This window comes from Alligator sinensis, unplaced genomic scaffold (assembly GCF_000455745.1).
Source record: "Alligator sinensis unplaced genomic scaffold, ASM45574v1 scaffold330_1, whole genome shotgun sequence".
Classification (NCBI taxonomy): Eukaryota; Metazoa; Chordata; order Crocodylia; family Alligatoridae; genus Alligator; species Alligator sinensis.
The window spans coordinates 133,114-153,056 of NW_005842178.1; the positions used below are offsets into that span (position 1 = coordinate 133,114).

Consider the following 19,943-nt stretch of genomic DNA (forward strand, 5'->3'; position numbering starts at 1 on the left):
CCCGGCTTGACCAGCCAAAATATTGCAAGTAGTTTTCAATATGTATATAGTTTGTCTCATATATATAGTTTAGAGGTGCACCAATATATCGATTCAATATCAGACTGGCACCAATATAAAGAAAATTGACTGAATCAGAAATTAGTCTGATGTGGCTGATAATTTGGCCAATGAATGGCCCGCGCATGCATGCAGCTGCAGCATAGCACGTAAGTGGTGAGGAGCAGAGCCCAGCAGCTTGGAGAGGTGCATGTAGCTGGTAAGTCTGGTGTGGTGGAAGGGGAGGGGGAGGGGCATGCGGGGGCAGATCAAGGCCCCCATGGTGAGGGAGGGAATGGGGCTAGGACTGGGGCTGGGGCAGGCACTACGCAGCTGGGGCGGGACAAGGTGCGAGACAGAGCTCATCCAGGAGGGCACAGGGAAAGGCAGGGTGGCTCTCGCTTCTGCATGCACTCCAGGAGGATCTGTGAGAGGTGGGCTGCAGCTGCAAGCTGGGGCTGTGCAGGACTCTTCCCGGTGGGGACTGGGCCTCACTGTGCTTGGGGCGGGCAGGCATTGGCGGTGCTGGGAGGGGGGGGTTGGGGTGCTATAGCAAATTTTGGGGTGGCTGCAGCCCCCCCCCGCCCATAGCCCTCTCCCAGTGCCGCCATCACCCACCCTGAGCACAGCCTGGCCCAATGCCCTCTGGGAAGAGCCCTGCACAGCCCAGGCCCCAGCCTGCTGCCATAGCCCACCCCACACAGATCTGGGGGGCACATGGCCCCCCATGTCTCCTGGGGTACAAGCAGCAACAGGAGCCACTTCTCGTGCCTCCTGGATGCACCGCAGCTCTGTCCCACGCCCACCCTGCCCTCGCTGGGCAGTGCCTGTCCCAGCCCCACTCCCTCCCTCACCATGGGGGACTCGATCTGCCCTGCCCATGCCCTTTCCTTTCCCCCTCCCCTTCCACCACAACAGACTTACCAGCTGGACGTTGCTCTTCAAGCTGCCAGGCTAGTATCAGAAATCGGATCAGTATTGGATCAGTACGTCTCCTTAAAAATTGGCTATCAGTATCAGCCCTCAAAAATTTCTATCAGTGCACCCCTAATATAGTTTGCATCCTGTATATAGTTTGCCTCATGTAAGTGGGTTTTTTATTATTGGTGGGTGGGGAGGGTGGTGGAGGGGCATTGTTTGTTGAGGGGGAAGGATGGGGCTGGGGGTTGTGAGGGCAATAAAGTTTTTTGTTTCACCCATGTGCATGTCCTGAGAGTAGTGCTAGGGGTGAGCAGGAGGTGGGGGCAGGTGTGGGCGGCAGGGGAGGTGGGCTGGAGTAGGGAGTTCAGCGGGGGGGTTAGGCAGGGCCTCCTGCAGCCAGTTGCTGGCAGGTGCACAGCTGTCCTGGGCGGGGAGAGAAGGGGCCTGCTGGGGCCAGCAGGGCCAGCACCATGGCCAGCAGCAGCACAGGGCACTAGTCATCGCTGACAGGGGCTGGGCTGGATCAGCAGGGCACTTGGCACCACTGGCAGGGTCATGAGCAGGCACAGAGGGCAGGAAGGGAACTGGTACATGCTGCCCCTGCGCTGGGTATGTGGCTCCTGGGCAGGGAAGGGGATGTCTAGTGATCAGAGCTTCCAAGATGGCCGCCAGGTGCTGACAGCTGGCTCTGGCTTCAACATGGCTGCGAAGTGCTAGCAACCATGTGGCTGGAGGCTGGAGTTTCTCCAGTGGCCACAGAAGGACATGGCAGGGCTGAAGGGATTTGGGACTAACTTTAGTGCCAGGTCCATGCACGTGTAGACACCTACCAAAAATCACTTAGTGCACATTAAATTTAGTCGCACTTATTTCACATGTAGACACACCCTAAGAGTCTAAAGAAAGAGACAGAAACAGTAGACTGTCTGCATTTGCATGGAGTCCTTTCTCTGCTATTTAGTTCAACCTGGGCACATTTACACAAGACATTAAAGGCACAGTACACTAATTCTACTGTGCATTAGCACAACAGGAAAAACCCATGCCAATGTGCAGTAGAATTAGTCTAGTGCACGTTAGCGTCACAAAAAAAGTGTGCTGGCACTAATGCTCAGTAGCACCAATTACGGCACATTTAGTACCTGTAATTACAGGTACTAAACTTAATGCTCCAGAATTACGGCACATTAATGAACGTGTAAATGCACCCCCTGTGTCTGATTTTCTTATACCTAAGAAAGAGCACTTTATGCCCTAAATCTTGTCTAGCAGCTCTCCAAACTATACAGTTGGTCCAATAAAAGATACTACAAAAACTCATGCCTGTAGTCTATTCTTATGAATCTGAGTAACTTGCTTTACAAAGTCTTTATCTGTGATAAAGATGAGACATCCAACCACCTGGCACCAGTTTCATTTTCTGTAATGAATAGCTCTGTATTTCACCTACTGCCCCTGATCACAAGGAGCTGATATTCTGTAGGTAAAAAGAGTCATTCACTTCTGCAGAGAGATCACCTGAAGTTCTTCCTGGAATCTTCAATCATCTTTACACATGAAAGAGTGCATTCAAAATGGTGTGCATGCAAAGCAGTGATTAATTATAGACTTTCTACTGAGGAAATTTCTGTGCATGAAGGGCAAGATTTAAATTGCTGATCAGCATCACTTTTGTTATGATATGTTTGGAAACAAGCTAATGGATTGAATTTCAGCATCTTGTACAGACTCTAACATCTGTTTCTGCCATGTAAGAAATGAAAACCTCTAGAATATTTTCTTTCAGGTGCTGGCTTTAAAGGCTGAGAGCTATTGCTGGGTTGTTGCAAAAAACAAAACAAAACAAATCACCCTCTCTCTTTCCATCAGGGAAACAAACTCCACCATGAACCTGGCTTGCCAACAAGGCTCACGAAACCTCTTTGCCTCTGCAAGGCTGCACAAAAGCACACCACAGCTGTAGCCTCTGGGCTTTTTCCGATCTACACCGCTCATTGCTGATTGGTCAAGGGGCTCTGGTGACCCCACCCCACACCACTGATTGGTCGAGAGTCCAATCGCTCATCTTCAGACTGCAGCATTACGTCTGGCTTCTTGAAAAATGGCACTGAAACCCTTTCACGCTCCTGATTGCCGCCTTCCCTGGGTCACTCACCAGCACTAGCTCAGTCTCGCAGCAGCTCTTTCTAAAACCGCGTGTTCTGTGGCTGCAGGGATTGCCATCCTTTCTCCATATTCCAGTAAGATTTTATTTTATGGAGGGGGAGATTCCGCACAAAATTGTGGGCAATGCCATTTTTCACAGCGATTGTGGAAGCCACCATTTTTCACAGTTTCCGTTAAAATTGTGGAACTGCGCTTGAAGTAGGCCCCAAGTATACAGATTGTTCCTGCTCCTTAAGGGAAATAAAATGTCAAAAAGGGCAGGGAGGGAGAAGAGATTATGGTGTCAGCCCTAAAGAAAGCAATCCACTGTATGCAGCAATTCCTATATATGTGGAGCTATGATGAGAGAGACTATGCTTGTGTGAGCTAGAGATAATTGGACTCTATTTCTATTAAAAACATTTAGCACAGGCCTGGTCTCCATTTACCAAATCAATTCAACATGTAGCACTTCCCCTGGCTGGGGATAAATTCTGCTCTTGGGTTCTTCAATGAAACTGCACCAGCACAATTCAAATGAGAGCACTGTGTGGCTCTGAATGCATCTGAGCAAGGCACTAAGAAGTGGAAATGAAAGTATCAACAACAGAAACAGAAAGATACCAAATAATGTCTGGTGGAAACTTTCTCTATTTTTGAATGTTGTGCGTTCTTCCTAAGGGAATGAAACCATGCACTGCAGTGACACACGCAAGGATCTCTCTGCAACTTGAGGTAACTCTGGCTTGCGCGCAAAAATATTGTTCAAAATTCAGAGCCCCACTTGCAAGAATGGGGAGGTTAGCCTACTCAGTGTGGTGCTCAGAAGCTAGCAGCCTTTCACTTTTAGGTCACCAGCTGCAAGACAGCTGAGGCCAGCAAAAGTCCTACCATCCAGTGACCCAGCTGCCCTTAGCAAATAGAAACCCATATTGCAAAGGCACCACAAGAGACTTTTTAGTTGGCCATCTCAGCCAATGAGCCAAAGGTTGGAATACCATGAAAACCCCAGTTTAATATTCATCTTCTTTACTACAATAGAAAACAAAGGCAGATGCTCCAGTTAAGAGCAGTACTATTACACATGTACTGCCACCACCAATGCCACATGGTGTGATGCAACTAAAATGAAAGTTGCAGCCTCCAGCTATGCAGGTGCGCTTCCTAAATGCTTATCAGCAATAATGAATCTGCACCAGTGCTACTACCCATGTGAGCTACAGAGTAGCTAGGCATCTTCATTTTAAATGCTAGGCTATCCCATCCAGCTCTAAGAAATCGTTCTTCAGTGTTGGTGCCTGTTGAATGTTTTCATACCTCACATAAGAAAACAGCAGAATCAGGAATGCAAAGAAACACCCACCACCCTCACCATTCACTCATTTTCTCTTCTTCATACTGCTATTTCTTCTCTAAGACACTAGAAGAGTCACACCTGGATCCAAACACCTGGACAGTTCCAGAAGCTCTTACGGGTGTTCAGAGCAGAGGTTTTGCTCTAGGCCCATCATAACTTTTCAGGAAACAAGAAAGAGCAAAGACTAAACTATAAACCTCAGCAGTTCCGCTCAAACATCAGTGACTAATACCAGCCCTCTGAAGAACATAGGCATGAGCAAACTGAACAGAACAGTGGTGCCATGGACTAGCACAAGAACATGGACTAACACAAGATATCTGTATAATTCTCCAAGTAGAAATTTGGTGGGGTACCACAGTAAGCATTTTTCTAAGGTCTGGGTGTTGGAATCACCAGATGTGCCTTCCTTTATGCCTCTTTTGCACAGAGCTTTGACTTCAAGCCAGGCCAGTGGGTATGGCAGAGTTCAGCACTACTTCCCTCCACACATGCGCCTTCCAAGTGACACCAATTAAGAATCAATCTGACAAGGTGTGTCACTAAACTATGCCATTCTGCAGGTAGCAACACTAGGAGAATGTTTTGAGCTGATGAGTGCAATGCTAATTAAAGTTCATCGAAAGATGCCAGAGTTGGTTGCGCCCTAAATGACAGCTTCCAAGAAAGAGGTCACCCTGCGTGGGATACACGGCATATCTAGGAGGGCTGATGTGATCACTTCTGGCACAGCCAACATAATGTCACACTAATAGCAAGAAAACATTTTACCTGTGAATACTAGGCTGGCGCTTTCCAATTCTTCTTGTGGCACCTTGAAACTGAAGGATTCATTGTAGAAGGGATCTATTGTACCCTTCATGCAAGAAGTTTTCTTGGTTTTTGCTAACTTTAATCCATGGACCAGCTGAATCTTCACAAAGGGATCTGACAGAAACACAAACACAGTTCCAGCTTTACAAGTGCAGTTGGTCAATATTCCCATCTCATACAATTCTGAACAGTCAGGGCCAAAGATATGAGGAGCTGCATCATGCAAAAAAATGGCATTAGTGAGTAATTTAGGCTGTTATTATGCCAGGCACTAGGTAACTTGCAGTGGAGATATACGAGTCTCAAACAGCAGGTTTCAAAATGTTCCCCACTGATGCTGCCTGGAGCACAAATAATGGAGGCGTCACAGAGGCCAAGTATGTTGCTCTCAACAACAGATGCCAATATTCTGGTTACAGCGGCAGCTGGAGACAAGGAGATATTTCGCAGGGGTAGGGGGTAATTACCAGCTGCCAGAATGATTGAACTGGCTTTATCCATATTGACAAAAAGCAAGGGATGGGTGAGTGGTCATTGCCAAATATCACACAGCACAGCCTTTGCAAAATTAAATAACTTTTATATTTAACATTCATGTAGTACTTCGCATCTAAAGGGCAGGCAAACATTAATAAAGAGTCCTAGGCCACAAAAGCTGGTACAGGACTATGATTTAGAAAAACCTGGTTCCCAATTCCCTGTTCAAGCCCACAGATTTTGGGATATATGCCTGTGAAAGAAAAAAAAACTCCCATACTCATTAGAACTTTCCAAAGCCATTGTATTAATATGAGTTAGGTGTCCAAATCTATAAGGGAGCATAAAAAAAACTGGAGTCTAAGTATATGGGATAATTTAACATACACACACACACACACACACACAGAGTAATTTGAGAAATACACTGCTCTTTACCTGAACCTTGGCTCATATCTGTCTGAAGAAGCTGTTTTGCTCTAATAATGTCTACGTTCAGTCTTCCTGCACTGGGTAGGTAGTTTAATGATAGCAGCAGCTCCCCCAACTCAACTTCATTCTACAGGAAGAAGGAAATAGAAATACACACAACTGAAAACTGAGAGGGAAAGACAGGCAAAGACAGACAAATTAGCTGCTAAATGTCTCAAAAATATTTTAAATCACATTGGGTGCCTGTACACATGCAAGGAGCCAGCTCAGACGTGCTGTAATTACAGTATGTCAGAGCAAACTCAATTAATCGAGTCTGCTGGAGCATTCTAATTAGCACGCTCCAGCCAGTCTCCATGTCTCATGTACCAGTGTCCCCATGCTTCAAAATGGTGCCGGGGGTGCTTTAACTAAAATTTGAACGAGCTTTAGTTAAGGCACCCTCCATTTTGAAGGATGGGGGACGCTGATGCATGAAGTGCTGTGGCAGCTTTAATTAGAGCAGCTCTTGGAGCTGCTCTAATTAATGCACCCCTTCCCCACCCCGCCCCACCACCACCTCCAGAGCACATGTAAAAATGCCCATTCGGTTTTGATCCTTCCCCAGAGCTGTTTGGTGCCTTGCACTGAGTAGGGGAAAGTCACGGATACCATCCCTTTGGCCTGACCTGAATCAGACCTGAATCAATGAACTCTCTTGTTTTAAAACTGCCATCATTTCCCAACACCAAACTGTTGCAAATCAGGCGCACAAGAACTGCAGTTTCTCCTTATTACATTTGAAATTTGTCCACACAATTTTGTTCCTAATTTCAATGTCTTTGATTCACCACTCCCACACAAATGTAGGCTCAAACATGCAACAGAGCCACATCCAGACCTGCCACTGACAACCCTAGGGATGGTAGGCACGGGGTGCTTAAAGAGCAAGGCCTTACATCATAACATTTCCTTTGTAGCACAAGCCCACAAAGGGAAAAATTCAGAGGTGGCATTCATTTAAGAACCTACCTAGTAACATCCAAATATTGCAGTGTCAGGCTTAACTGTGTCCTTGCTTTTCAACAGACTGTCATGAGCTTAGTTTTGCAAAAACATACCTGTTGGTCCATGATTTCCTTCCCCTTTTCTAAATGGTATTTGAAACAGAAATTAAAAAAAAAAAATCTGAGAGCTGGTATTACTAACCAGTCCACAAACAGGACTACTTTAAATATAAAATGATGTGAGCACTTTTGAAACTTCTTGATGTTGTTATTCTACTTGTGTTATATGACAAGACATATCCAGTGAACATCATGATAGATTTCACCACCGCAGCTCAGATACCTGAAATAACCAAAGTACTATCCTAAGCTCACAACCAGACATGAGCTTGTGCCCAAATTTCCACATATAGATGCTGGAAAAGCTCAGACTCAGACCCAGCTCTGACGTTCGTAGCTTGTCTAAGCAAGGAATGAGACATATGAGGTTGTTACAATCACTACATAACAGTAAATGTGTGTAATGGCAGCCACAGCACCAGGACTACATAAGTAACAGATGAAAGGCTTCAAAAGATGCAAAAGTAGTTAGAGCTTTGTGGAAAAAAGCCTGTAAAAAACCTAGAATTATGGCCAAGCCAACCAAAGTACAAGAATCAAGGTAAAATTCAAGGTAAACTAGGGCAGAGCCCTGAATGAACTAGAAGTAAGATTCCAGAGAAACTGGGGGCGATTTCTAAACTGTCCTGTACAAACTGGGCAAAACATGATCATTTTTGCTCTGGGATGTAGTTCTCAGTCTTGAGCTAGAGTGAACTGCAGTATTAGAACAAAATGAGAAGTTTTTCACTCCTGGAAACCACATCAGCTGCTCAGATATATCTGAATTAACTGCAGCATCAATGTTACTCTCCTGCCCCTCTGTTCTCAACTAGGTGACTATGATCTCACACAACCCGGAGCAAGGTATGCCAGAGACGGTTCAAATAAAGGTGCTTTTTGACTCCCTCCTCCCCCCACTTAAAATAAATGGGTGTTAATTCTGCTGTCAAGTCATTTTTCTCCTGCCCCTCAGCATCTCCTCTTCTACATTATTCCTACTAACTTCTCAGAACTACAGGACGAGGATGCATTTAGTGCACAAGGGAAGAGGTGATAGAGTAAGGAAAGCTCTATGCTTCAGATGTAATATAAAGCTGTAGTTTCAACTGGACAAGGCACTCTTTTCCACTTTCTGTGGTTTTCAGTCAACTGTCTGGCTCCATCCAGAGATAGCTAGAGTGAAGCTACAAAAATGGCCAGGTAGCAAGACATTCCTCTGCAGCTACCCTCACACACTTCTCCAATCTGTTAGTGCAAGCAAAGAGAGAGTGAAAGACAGTGGGAATGAGTCAGGGGTAGTGGTGTCCATCAATAATGGTCATAACATCTTTGCTTCAGTCCCCTGACCACAACTAAACCACGACGGGACAAGGCTCCACCACCCAAGAACCAGGGTGGCTGGTCTGGGGTTGGGAAGTAGCTTAATGGCCTATTTCCTCTCAGTGGGAGTTTATTCATGGAATCAGTGGGAGTTTATTCATCGAAAAGAAAAAGCTGAGAGTTTCCCTCCAGACATCTCATTAAATCAAATGAGTATTTGGAGCAGCAACCCATAGGATCACAGGAGAGCTGCTATGAAGGAAGGAAAGTCCACTCTCAAACTTTATGCATAGAGTGAAAAGTAAAAGGTTAATCAGTGAAAGGCAGATACAGCCTTCAAGGTTTTTTTGTTTTGTTTTGTTTTGTTTTGTTTTAATAGAATACTAAAAATGGGATTGGATATAAAGCCAGGTTCCATCCACAGCCTATTCAAGAAGATTCACTGCACCTCTACACAGACCTAACCAGCCACCTGGAGTGGCAAAGGAACCAACTTTTGGGGAAGACCCTGAACTGTTTTCAATGGGGCTTGCCCAGGAGACAAACTCCTTGCTGGTGTACATCAGGTTAGTGGAATCAAGTAGAGGCTAAATCAAATTGAAAATGCAAGAATATGGAAGGGGTGTAGGTTGTATGAACTCCACTTCATCAACCTCCTGAATACTAAAAATCATGGACTAAATATAGACATTGGATTTATGACACATTATAACCTGCCTGACATCTGACTCCCCAGGTATCTCTCCACTATTCATCCCCCTTCTCTCTCAACCCTCCCCCCGCCCCCCCACCTTGTCTCTCACCCATTGACTCCTCAGTCTACATTTTCACTGACTACCTGTCTTGCATGCATACCAGCCCAGCCGCTGGCTTCTTTACTTTTCATTCCATCCAGGAAGAGCACACACCAACTGCTGAAACTTCCTTAGCCTGACAAAGGGTTTTTGAACTCGAAAGCTTGCTTAATAATTGTTTTCCAACTATTTAAGTTGGTCTAATAAAAGATATCAGATTCACCCAAAGAACCTTGTCAGAATATGAAAGGCAAATTATTCTTTTACCGTGACCATAATCATCACAGCCTGTTATAACTTTAATTTCCAAGTTACCAGAGATCATTCTTATTTTACCTAAACAGGACAAAAACAGGAAGCTCTTTCTCCTCTTGTTTTCAACCATAAGGAATTCAGACAAAATGCTGGCACTCTAACACAAATCATTATGGGTGCACCGATAGAGATTTTCTTGGCGGATACCGATAGCCAATTATTCACCATGCATATTGGCCGATACCAATCCAATAAAATGATTTACGGGAATGCAGCCAGGTAGCATAGAGTGCAGTGCCCTGCAGGCAAGGTTGTGGAGGGGAAGGGGCATGGAGGAGGGCAGACGTGTGCAAGGAGGGCAGACTTAGGCCCCCATGGTGAGGAAGGGAGTGGGGCAGGGGCTGGGGGCACTGCCCAGCCAGGGCAGTGAATGGGACCGTGGGGCTGAGGCAGGGAGTGGGACGGAGCCACAGACAGCTCGTTCAGGCAATGAACATCACCACACTTAAAAATGGGGGGGGCGGGCCCGCACTTGACTAACTCATCAAATGAGCTTTAGTTCAAGTACTGGCACCACCATTTTTAAACACAGGAATGCTTTTAGGAGTGGAGCAGAACCAAGCAGGGTGAAGGCGGAGGTGGGCTGCTCACTGTGGGCTCAGGGCTCTCCGTCCTGCTGCCTTTGCCCCAGGAGCCACGCACTAGCCGTGCATCCCCTGCCCACCTGGCAGCAGGAGACACAACTCATCACCCCGCTGCCGCCAGGCAGGCAGGAGGTGCACAGCCAGTGCAGGGCTCCTGGGGCAAAGGCAGCAAAGCAGAGAGCCCCATGCCCATAGCGAGCAGCCCACCTCCACCCCACACACAAATCTGGGTGGGGGCACATGCCCCCCATGCCTCCCCTTCCTACTCCCGCACCCCCAGGATGAGCTGCCCACGGTTCCCTCCCACTCCCCACCCCAGACCTGGGGTCCCATTCACTGCTCTGGCTGGGCAGCACCCCCAGTCCCAGCTCCTTCCCCACTCCCTCCCTCACCATGGGGGAGTCAATCTGCTCCCCACCCCTTCCCCACAGACTTACCTGCAGGGCACTGCTCTCCCCACTGCCCGGCTGCACTCCTGGCCACGTGCATGCTGCGGCTGTATACGTGCACAGGGCATCTTAGGGCCTTGGCCAGAAGGCATATTATATTTATTGGTACATTATCACCTACACCAGCCAAAAAAGCCAATAGTGAGTAACGTTAATTTTCCTTTTATCAGTGCCAATCATTTCTGGCACCGATATATCAGCGCACCTCTATAAATCATTATTACTGAGGTAACTCCCTTCCATCAAATAGCCAGAATCCCACTCTTGACTATATACACAATGCTCAGCCCCATGGTAATTCCAGCTCCTCATGAAGCACACCACCGTGCCTAATTTCAACACAAAACTGGCATTTCAAAGAGAGCTGTGAGGTGTTTAAAAGTCAGCAGAAATGTATTCTCTTTACCAGCTGCTATGTTTTCTGCAGAGTTTCTCTTACTCTGATTGTGTGTGTGCTTAAGGAGTTGCTACCAGCCACCGCCGAGATTATTCCGTGCCCTTCATGGCTGGTTAAAGCCAGCAGAGAAACCTTGGGTATATTATTTAGAATAGCTAGAGTCTTCTTTAGCAAAGCAACACACTAACCATGCTTAAAACAAATGCTGTCTATGTCCTGGCTCAAAAAAAATATATCATCCCTGGATGTGGAGTGCCTCAGCAATTATTGTAACATCCTGTGCTCCTGACCCCTCACAGTGCATCATGCCAGCCCTCAAGGCAGATATCTGCTTGCCTACATGTTGCTGATACAGAGATTAGCTTGGCCTTGGGTTGATTCCAGCATGTGTTTTTGTACCCTATGGAGTCAGCACTGAATTAGAAAGGAAACCACTCCAGATGACACAGCACTTTGTTTCACTCACTGTCAGAGAAGAGGAGACGAGGCCTATCAGAGCCAGTATTTCATAATCTTGAAGAGACGGTCACAGGCATGGCATACCTGGTATAAACGCTGATGCGATCAGTGCAATCCTGAATCTTTTCACTGCCTGACACAGATTCGGAACCAGGTATTCTCCCATCCCTAGTCATCATTTTATTACATACCAAGGTAATAATAATACTACCAGTTACATGCTATTTTATGCATCTTCTTTGTCACATACATACCTTGTTCAGCTGCTTCACTGCACAGTTTAACTCCTGCAATTTCCAGCACATTTGGAAAACGCAAGTTAGGAAACTGTAACTTTTATACTTCTATACAATAAATTACCTATGACTTCTTTCAGGAGCATAGCTAAACATCAGTAACAAATTCAACATCAAGGATTCATCCTGTACATAACAATCAAACCATATATATAAACGTGTGTGGTTTGACTAACTCTTTGCATGGAAAAGCAGGGCTCTGCAAGTCACCCTAGGCTCAGGTGCTAAAAAATAGGCATTTAAATTCAGAATAATTACTTCCCAGTCATGCTGGCCAGTGAACCCAATTAGTTCCAAACAGAATCTATAGGAGTTTGAAGCATCCCCTTGACCCCGAAGAAACTGCCAGGATGGCCATGCTTGCCTGAGGTCTAAGGCTAAGTACAGACAGTCAAAAGCCCAAGGTTAAATTAATTCAGTCTTCACAGGTTGGTCTAAGCTATGTAGACTGAACTGATAAACAAGTGAACAGACATTCACTTTTGATTCCGGAAACACAGGCACTGTGGCCTGCAGTGGCCAAGGCCAGACGCCAGAGGGTGCTAAAGCACACCTCCCTGCTCAGCTGGAACAGACAGCTTGGGCCATGGCTAGGCCGCCCTCCCTGTGTCGGGGGGGGGGGAGAAGGGCAGGGTTTGCAGGGTAGATGCAAGGCATCCTGGAATACTGGAGGACTGTCAGTTAACTTGAATCTGGAGGGGATCTGGGACAGAAGTTCAATAAACCAATTTTACCTAAGTCAGTTAAGTTTGATACTGCATTCATCCAGGTTTATTTTAAACTGGCTTCAGCCATTTTGAATGTGGTTTATGTGCACTGAACTTCTGTTGTGTAATAGATTTGAGTCGGTTTCCAATCACTTACACCAGTTTATGTATAATTTTTGGTCCCTAGTCTTTGAGTCATCACAGGCAAAATCCAGGAAAGTGTAGGGTGAGATTCAGGGCATAAGGCCCTGCTATGTCAGGGACAAGACAAAGACGGCATGCTTTTGTAATAAGCTTGAAATATAATTACTTTCATAAATGGTATTTTTAAATGGTGCCTCATTTTGCATACACAGAGCTCAGACTTGCGAATACAGATTAGGCACTTACTTGCACACATTTAGACTCATAGGACACTTACACACATGCTGGGATCCTGCTCCAACACCCTGGAAATCCAGCGTGTCAGAGCTGACTCTATAAATGGAGTCTGCTAGAGCACATATATTGACGTGCTCTGGCAGCCTCGTGTGTCAAGTGCATCAGCAGCACAGCGCCCATGCTGAGAAAATGTGCTTTAAAATAAAACATGTTTGATGTGCTTTAAAATTCCAAACACCTCACCGCCATTTTCTCGGCATGGGGACGCATTGCGCTATTGATACAAATGATGTGCGGGCGCTTTTAATTAGCGTGAATCACTAATTAAAAGCGCCCGGCACCACATTGGGAACACATGTAAAAATACCCATAGATATAAGCATTACAAGCATTAAATGGATGTGGCTGATCAAAAAATGTTTTTTTAAGAAAGTTTATCACAATACAAACATAGCCATAATGTTACCTAGTAATCGATCCTCCCTAAGGGCTTGTCTACATTATAGAATTGCTGCTGCTACAGTTACCCTGGCATAGATTTGTCAGCAAAGTCCCCAAAAGGTGACAGTATATGTTAGCAAAAGTGTCTTTTCTGCCAGCCCAGGCATACCAGTTCTCTGAACAATACCCATTAAGCCCACAGAAGCCTTCTTCTACCAACTGCTATATCCACACTAGGGCTTTTGCCACATGTGAGCTTCTCTGTGGGCCTGCCCCACAGACTTATGCTGCCAAAACTTTGTTGTGTAGATCATACCTAGTAAAAAGATAATTTACGGTTCTCATCTTAGTAGGCTGCTTTGACTTATCCCTGACTTACGTATGGGTAACTCTATAGAAAATATATAAGAAATCTATAGAAAATTAGGGCTGGAAGGGGCCTCAGGAGGTCATCTAGTCCAACGACCTACTCAAAGCAGGACCAGACCCAACTATCTCATCCCATCTTTGTCTATCTGAGGCTTTAAAACCTCCAAGGATGGAGCTTCCACCACCTCTCTGGGTAACCTGTTCCAGTGCTTTACTACCCTCCTACTGAGAAAGCTTTTTCCTGGTATCTAACCTAAACTTACCTTGCTGCAACTTGAGATCATTGTTCCTTGTCCTGTCATCTGCCACCACTGAGAACAGTCTAGCTCTATCCTCTTTTGAACCCTCTTCAGGTAGTTGAAGGCTGCTATTAAATTCCCTCTCAGACTTCTCTTCTGTAGACTAAATAAGGCCAGTTCCCTCAGCCTCTCCTCACATGAGTCATGTTCCCCAGCCTCCTCGCCATTTTCATTGCCCTCTGCTGGACTCTCTCCAATTTATCCACATCCTTTCTGGGGAGTGGGGGAAGCAAAGCTGGACACAATACCCCGGATGTGGCCTCACTAAAGCTGAATACAAGGGAAGAATCACTTCCCTTGATCTGCTGGCCACACTCCTACTAATGCAGCTCAGCATGCTGTTAATATTCACAACAAGGGCACACTACTGGCTCATATGTGGTTTATTGTCCACTGTAACCCCCAGGTGCTTTTATGCAGAACTGCTGCTTAGCCAGTCACTCCCCAAGCTGTACTGGTGCATGAGATGTGCAGGACTTTGCACTTGTCCTAACTGAACCTCATGAGATTTCTTTTGGTCCAATCCTCCAGTTCGTCAAGGTCTCTCTAAATCCTATCCCTACCCTCCAGTGTATCTACTACTCCCCCCCAGCTTGGTACCATTCACAAACTTGTTGAGGGTGCACTCCATCCCCTCTTCCAGGTTGCTGATGCAAATACTGAACAAAACCAGCCACAGGACCAACCCCTGGGGCACTTCACTTGATACTGGCTGCCAACTAGACCTCAAGCCATTGATTTCTACTCTCTGAGCCTGACAATTCAGCCAGTTTTCTATCCAGATTTGGTCTACATTTTCCTAATGGGATATTACAAACTATTGTGCATTATGGAATTGATCCAAAACCCACCAAAGTAAATAGAAAGAGAATTCCTGGCTTCAACAGGCTTTAGAGCTGTCCCTGTCTGCTAAAATTTCCATTAATACCTTTTCTGTATAAAACCACTTTCCGACTTATTGCCAGCAATGTCCAAATGCTGCATGTTTTGATTAATTGTCTTTTAGGAAATAATGTGCAATCCAAGCCACACAGACCACATCAGAATAGGCTTGCTGGAAAATGGTAAAAAAGCAATAGTCTCAACAGCCTCATTCTGGAGCAGAGCTTCAAGTGTGCTTTCAGAAATGACAAACAGCATTTTCAGAAAAAAATACAGTTCACTGAATAGCTTACCATACAAATGACTCAGTGACTTGCAAAGGTATTTAACTTAAGAAGTGAACTGTATCTGATCTTATGCATATATATTTCCACCTCAGTTGTAGGAATTTGAAAGCTGGATTGTTCAAAACCTGCCATTGTGCAAGCAGTTGAAGCAGATGAGACTACAATTCTCAACAAAAATATTTCTTTGAATTACTATGCAACCTTACATTTCTTTCCTGTTGGGTTGAACAGCACCTGCACCCATTGTTTATTAATAGGTTTATGTGCTGCTCCTGTTCATTGACTTTGCTCTGTACTTTTATCATATCACTTGCAATTGTCAATAGCTTCACGTAGGATCCAATTAACAAACAAGTTACTAATAAATCAGTTGCTTCAAGGGAACCTTATGCACGAGTTGGAACTTACTACTTTGAGTTCACTGCTATTTGCAAGACAAAGTTCATGCTGTTGAGGATCAGCAGTGATATTTCACTGTTTAAGGAGAGACCTGGGTCAAAGCATTTGTATTGGAGGTGAACAGCCTGTTCTAGCAAAATTGGTGCTAAATGGACATTTGTCTACACAAATAGACAAATGTCTAGCAAAATGGAGAAAACTGGAAAAAAGGCTGTAGAGTACATTGTAGTTGGTATAAAATGGCTATTTTTATTATAGCAGGTTATTTGAGAAGTGACCCAGTCAGAGGAGGCTGGCAGCGTTTTCTTTCCGTATTTGAAAGAAGTTAGAAGCCTTAAAACAAACAAGTCAGGCAGGTTTGGGTGGGAATGTTTCTGATTTAGGGGAGCCTGATAGATTATGAATTCAGGCCATATTTACTCTCTATAAATATGGCCTGTTTTCATAATTATCAGCTCATTTCTTCGCTTTGGTTTATACAGGTATCTCTATCAATAGGAAAAAAATGTTTAAAAGTTTTCCCCAAATGGCTTTGTACATTGAAGCACATTTTTGTTACAAAATGGGAGGTTTCTCAAGACGGCTGAGAGGGTTAATGGAGAAATACTAGGCTCTGACAGGTGTAGGGATTGAACAAAGGAGTATGAAGTGTCATTTTTACTTCATCCGCAGTACAGGAAAGAAAGTGTCTGAATTTCTCTCTTCCAAGGCATTTTTACTGAACAACAACAGAAAGCTGCTGGTTTTGCTATTATTGGTCCATTGTTTATTTTGCTCACCCGCTTCCTTTAGGTACCACCATTCAAAAGCATAAATTTAGTTACCATTGTTATCTGGATGACACACAGCTTTGCGTTTTGAACTCAGGTGACCCTAGAAAAGCAATTTCCTGTTTGATTAGGTGCCTAAGTGACACCAAGTCTTGGATGTCTGAGATTGTCCTGAAGTTCTGATTAATGTTTCATCCTTAGCAGTTTCTTTTCACGGGTAGGTAATGCAGCCAATTATTTGGGCTGGTAACCTTAAGGTTATTTTGGTCTCACACTTTCTGCAATTAGGATGTGGGCTGAAACACACCCACGCATCTATGCCCACGCTCTTTACCCAAAAGCTTTTCTGCCATTTCTCAAACAGGGCAAGGTGGTCTCAAAGGAAGCAAATCCCTTAATTTATGCCACTAGAGCATCTCATTTGGATCGGTGCAGAACAGTGTTCACAGACCTTCCAGACTATCTATTTTTCATTATTAGAACATGTGCAGCATCCTGCAACTAAAAAGCTCCCCAGCTCCAACATCTTACATCAGCATAAAGATCTAGAGAGTGCTTCTAATGAAGTTGCAAACTGATTTTCCTACTCAAGGTTATCCATGCCATTCAACCCCCTTAGAAAAGTTCTGGTTAGTGCACTCTGCTCCTATTGGCTTCCTACAGTATCCTATGGCACATGACTAGATGTTGCCAGATGTGTGAATTACAATTAAGCAGGAATTGGGAACAGCAAATGGATTGATACACTAGGTGTACTGAGCCCAGGTAAAGCAGTCTTGAGACCCAGCTTACAAAATTCCCTCTAGTTTTGCCAATGAATTCTTGTATGACTTTGGGCAAGATACTTATTCCTTCTAGCATTGGCTGGGGATAAGCTTCCCATCTTTTGTGGCTGCTGCTAGGCTAAATTCTTTAAAATCTGTCAAGCCTTTCTAACTTGGAACAGAGGGAGCTAGTGAGCTACACAGTGGGTGTGTTGACACATGCGATTAATGCACCTGAATTTTCTATGAAAAAAATTCAGGTGCATTAGGGGCACATGTCTGTATACGCACCCATGAAAGGAATAAACTTGAGCCAAACAGAAGCAGCCTAGTCCAAGTCTGCTCCTGCCCTGCTCTGCACCATTGCAGCAGCCATGGGGAGCTCCAGGTCCCATGGGTACAAGCCCTGGGCTGGCAGAGGATACCAGGGTCAGGCCTGGTCTGCGGGGGAGAGCTGTCCCACCTCTGGGGGCAGCTCCCAGCTGCATGGAGCTCAGGATCGCAGCCTGGCTCAGCAGCGCTGGATTGGGGCGATGCCCCGTGCCTGAGTGGCAGCAGCGGTGCCCTGATCTCTCCCCTTGCTTTGCTTCCAGGCAGTGGAAAAGCCTGGGGTGAACTTGTTGGATCAGTCTGTCATCAACAAAAGTAAGGAGGCGTCTGCCTGCTTGGCAGCCTCAGACCCTGCTCCAGTCTCTGGGGCCAGTTTTTGGTGAGCACAGTCCTTTGCAGCTCAGGGTTGCTTTGCCTCCCAAGACACACAGCCACAGGGAGGGCAGTGATAAGCTGGGATCCCCAGCCCATGCCCCATCTCCTGCCCAGTGGTAGGGGGAAGCGGGAGCTGAGCAGCACTGGGACCAGGGATACTCGCATCTCCCTGGCACTGGACAGGAGCTGGGACATGGGCTGGGGACAGCTCCTGCCTGCTCTCCAGAGCTTGGGGCTTAACCAGGCTGCTGTTGTGGCCCCCTGCTGCCTGGGCTGACAAAGCAAATTGCTCCTGGTCAGCGTCTACACGTGCACTTTGGTGCAATAGTTCAAAGCACTATTTTCTAGTGCCTGTATCTGTGAGTGCTAGAAAACGGTGCTTTAAAATGAATCTACAGTGCAGTAGTTGCTGTGCATCCCCAGTATTCTTAGTACTAGTGTACCACCAATGAACATGCAGGAATTTAACTGCAGAAATCCCACCCCTATTTAATAAGAGTTAAATCCCATGCCTAGAGGGACTCATCCACTAACACCAGCCTACTCTGCCTCTTGTGTGACAGTTTCCTGGTCCCAGGTTGGGAGGAGGCACCCTTATCTGGCATCAGATCACTACTTTATGAAAGGAAAAGTCTGAGTAAAAAAAGGACCCCTCACTAGTTCATAGAACCAATCCACCATAATGAACTTGAACTCCAAGCCAGAACACACCAAGGTCTGTGCACAGTTCCTGCAACTAAAAGGCAGGAACTCTCCTGCTCCAATTAATCAGCTCTTAAGTTATGCTTTGTTGCAATATTTCAGCATGAATCATTATTCAGCAATGTGACTCTTGTCTCCCTGGTTTTACCCTATTTTCTGTCTCCATTCTGTCACCTACCTGTTCTATTGATCACTAGGGTGGAGACAGAAGTGCAGCTCCCCACTGTAACCGAGAATGCTTTGTGGGAAGCGTTCTGAGTTACAACGATCCCCCAGACCAAACAGAAGTTCACTGTCTGTTCCAGGAGGGGAGGGGAATCTAGCTGCTGGGTGGGAGCCTGCAGCAGGCTTCCTCCAGCAACAGCCCCTCCTCTCTCCCAGCCTGTCCCTGTTTCAGAACAGGAAGGGGAAAGGGAGGAGAGGGAGCGTGTTCTAGGTGCTCCTCAGCCAGCACTGGAGGGTGATGTAGGTGAATTGACCTCCTCCACCTTTGGGTGGGGGAGAATGGGGAACTCTAGCACACTCGTCCCACCCACCAGTGGGGGCTGAAAAAACCCCAGACTCCCTGTCCCCTCCCCTGTTCTGAAAACAGCTCGAGGGTAGGAAACAGTGCAGACAAAAGTTACAGAAGACACCCTGTTTTGAAATGTCTTCATGTGACCCCTAGTGTAATAAGGGTTCAGATTTTCACCTGATCTGCCATTTTTGAAGCAGTCTGCAGCCATGCACTTGTGTTTGGTCACGGCTATAGACCATTTTGTGTGGCCAGATGGGCTAAAAATTGTCATGTCTGTCTGAACTCTAAAGGACTCTGCATTCACTTAGGACTTCATGCCCATACCTTTCACACTGTAGGTGAAAGGTGTTAACCTGGTAAGATACTCAGTACTTTGGCCTCAATTCAGCAATATCCTTAAGTAGATTCTTAACTTTAGGGGGAGTGGACAACTCAATTATTTCAAGTTAGAAACTCCTTTTGCCTCTCTGGACATTAAGCCATATCTACATGCTTGCTACATGCTTGCTGTGTTTTACTTTTAACTTTGAGAGGTGCTCATGTTTGGTACTCATGATGCTTATGTCTAAGGGCTCACTGAGAGTCTAATGGGTTTCTTGCCCTGAATTTTGCACTCTGCTCTGATTGGATGTTTTACAAGAGATTCGGTCTTTCAGCAGCACTCTGAAATGCTAATTTTGATTTCTAGCTCAAAAGTAAACACAAACTATTGCTTATATTTGATCTCAGTGGTGATACAGACTTGGAAAAGAGAGGGAAATTGAAATTGGTGATGTAACTTATGAGCTAGTTCTGGGATTTTTATCTGTACCACTTCCGGCATGCCTTTTGGAA

General features: G+C 45.6%; 1 protein-coding gene across 3 annotated transcripts in view; it reads right to left on the bottom strand.

The window, feature by feature from the left end:
• Positions 1-19,943, bottom strand: part of SYT17 (synaptotagmin 17) — a 71,117-nt gene that overhangs the window by 36,680 nt on the left and 14,494 nt on the right. For all 3 annotated transcript variants that reach the window (XM_025207031.1, XM_025207030.1, XM_025207032.1), the window contains 2 exons: positions 6,191-6,311; positions 5,234-5,389 (listed from right to left, as the gene is read on the bottom strand). In XM_025207031.1, coding sequence (XP_025062816.1) covers positions 5,234-5,389; positions 6,191-6,311 — 277 coding nt within the window. The remainder of the gene's footprint in view (positions 1-5,233; positions 5,390-6,190; positions 6,312-19,943) is intronic.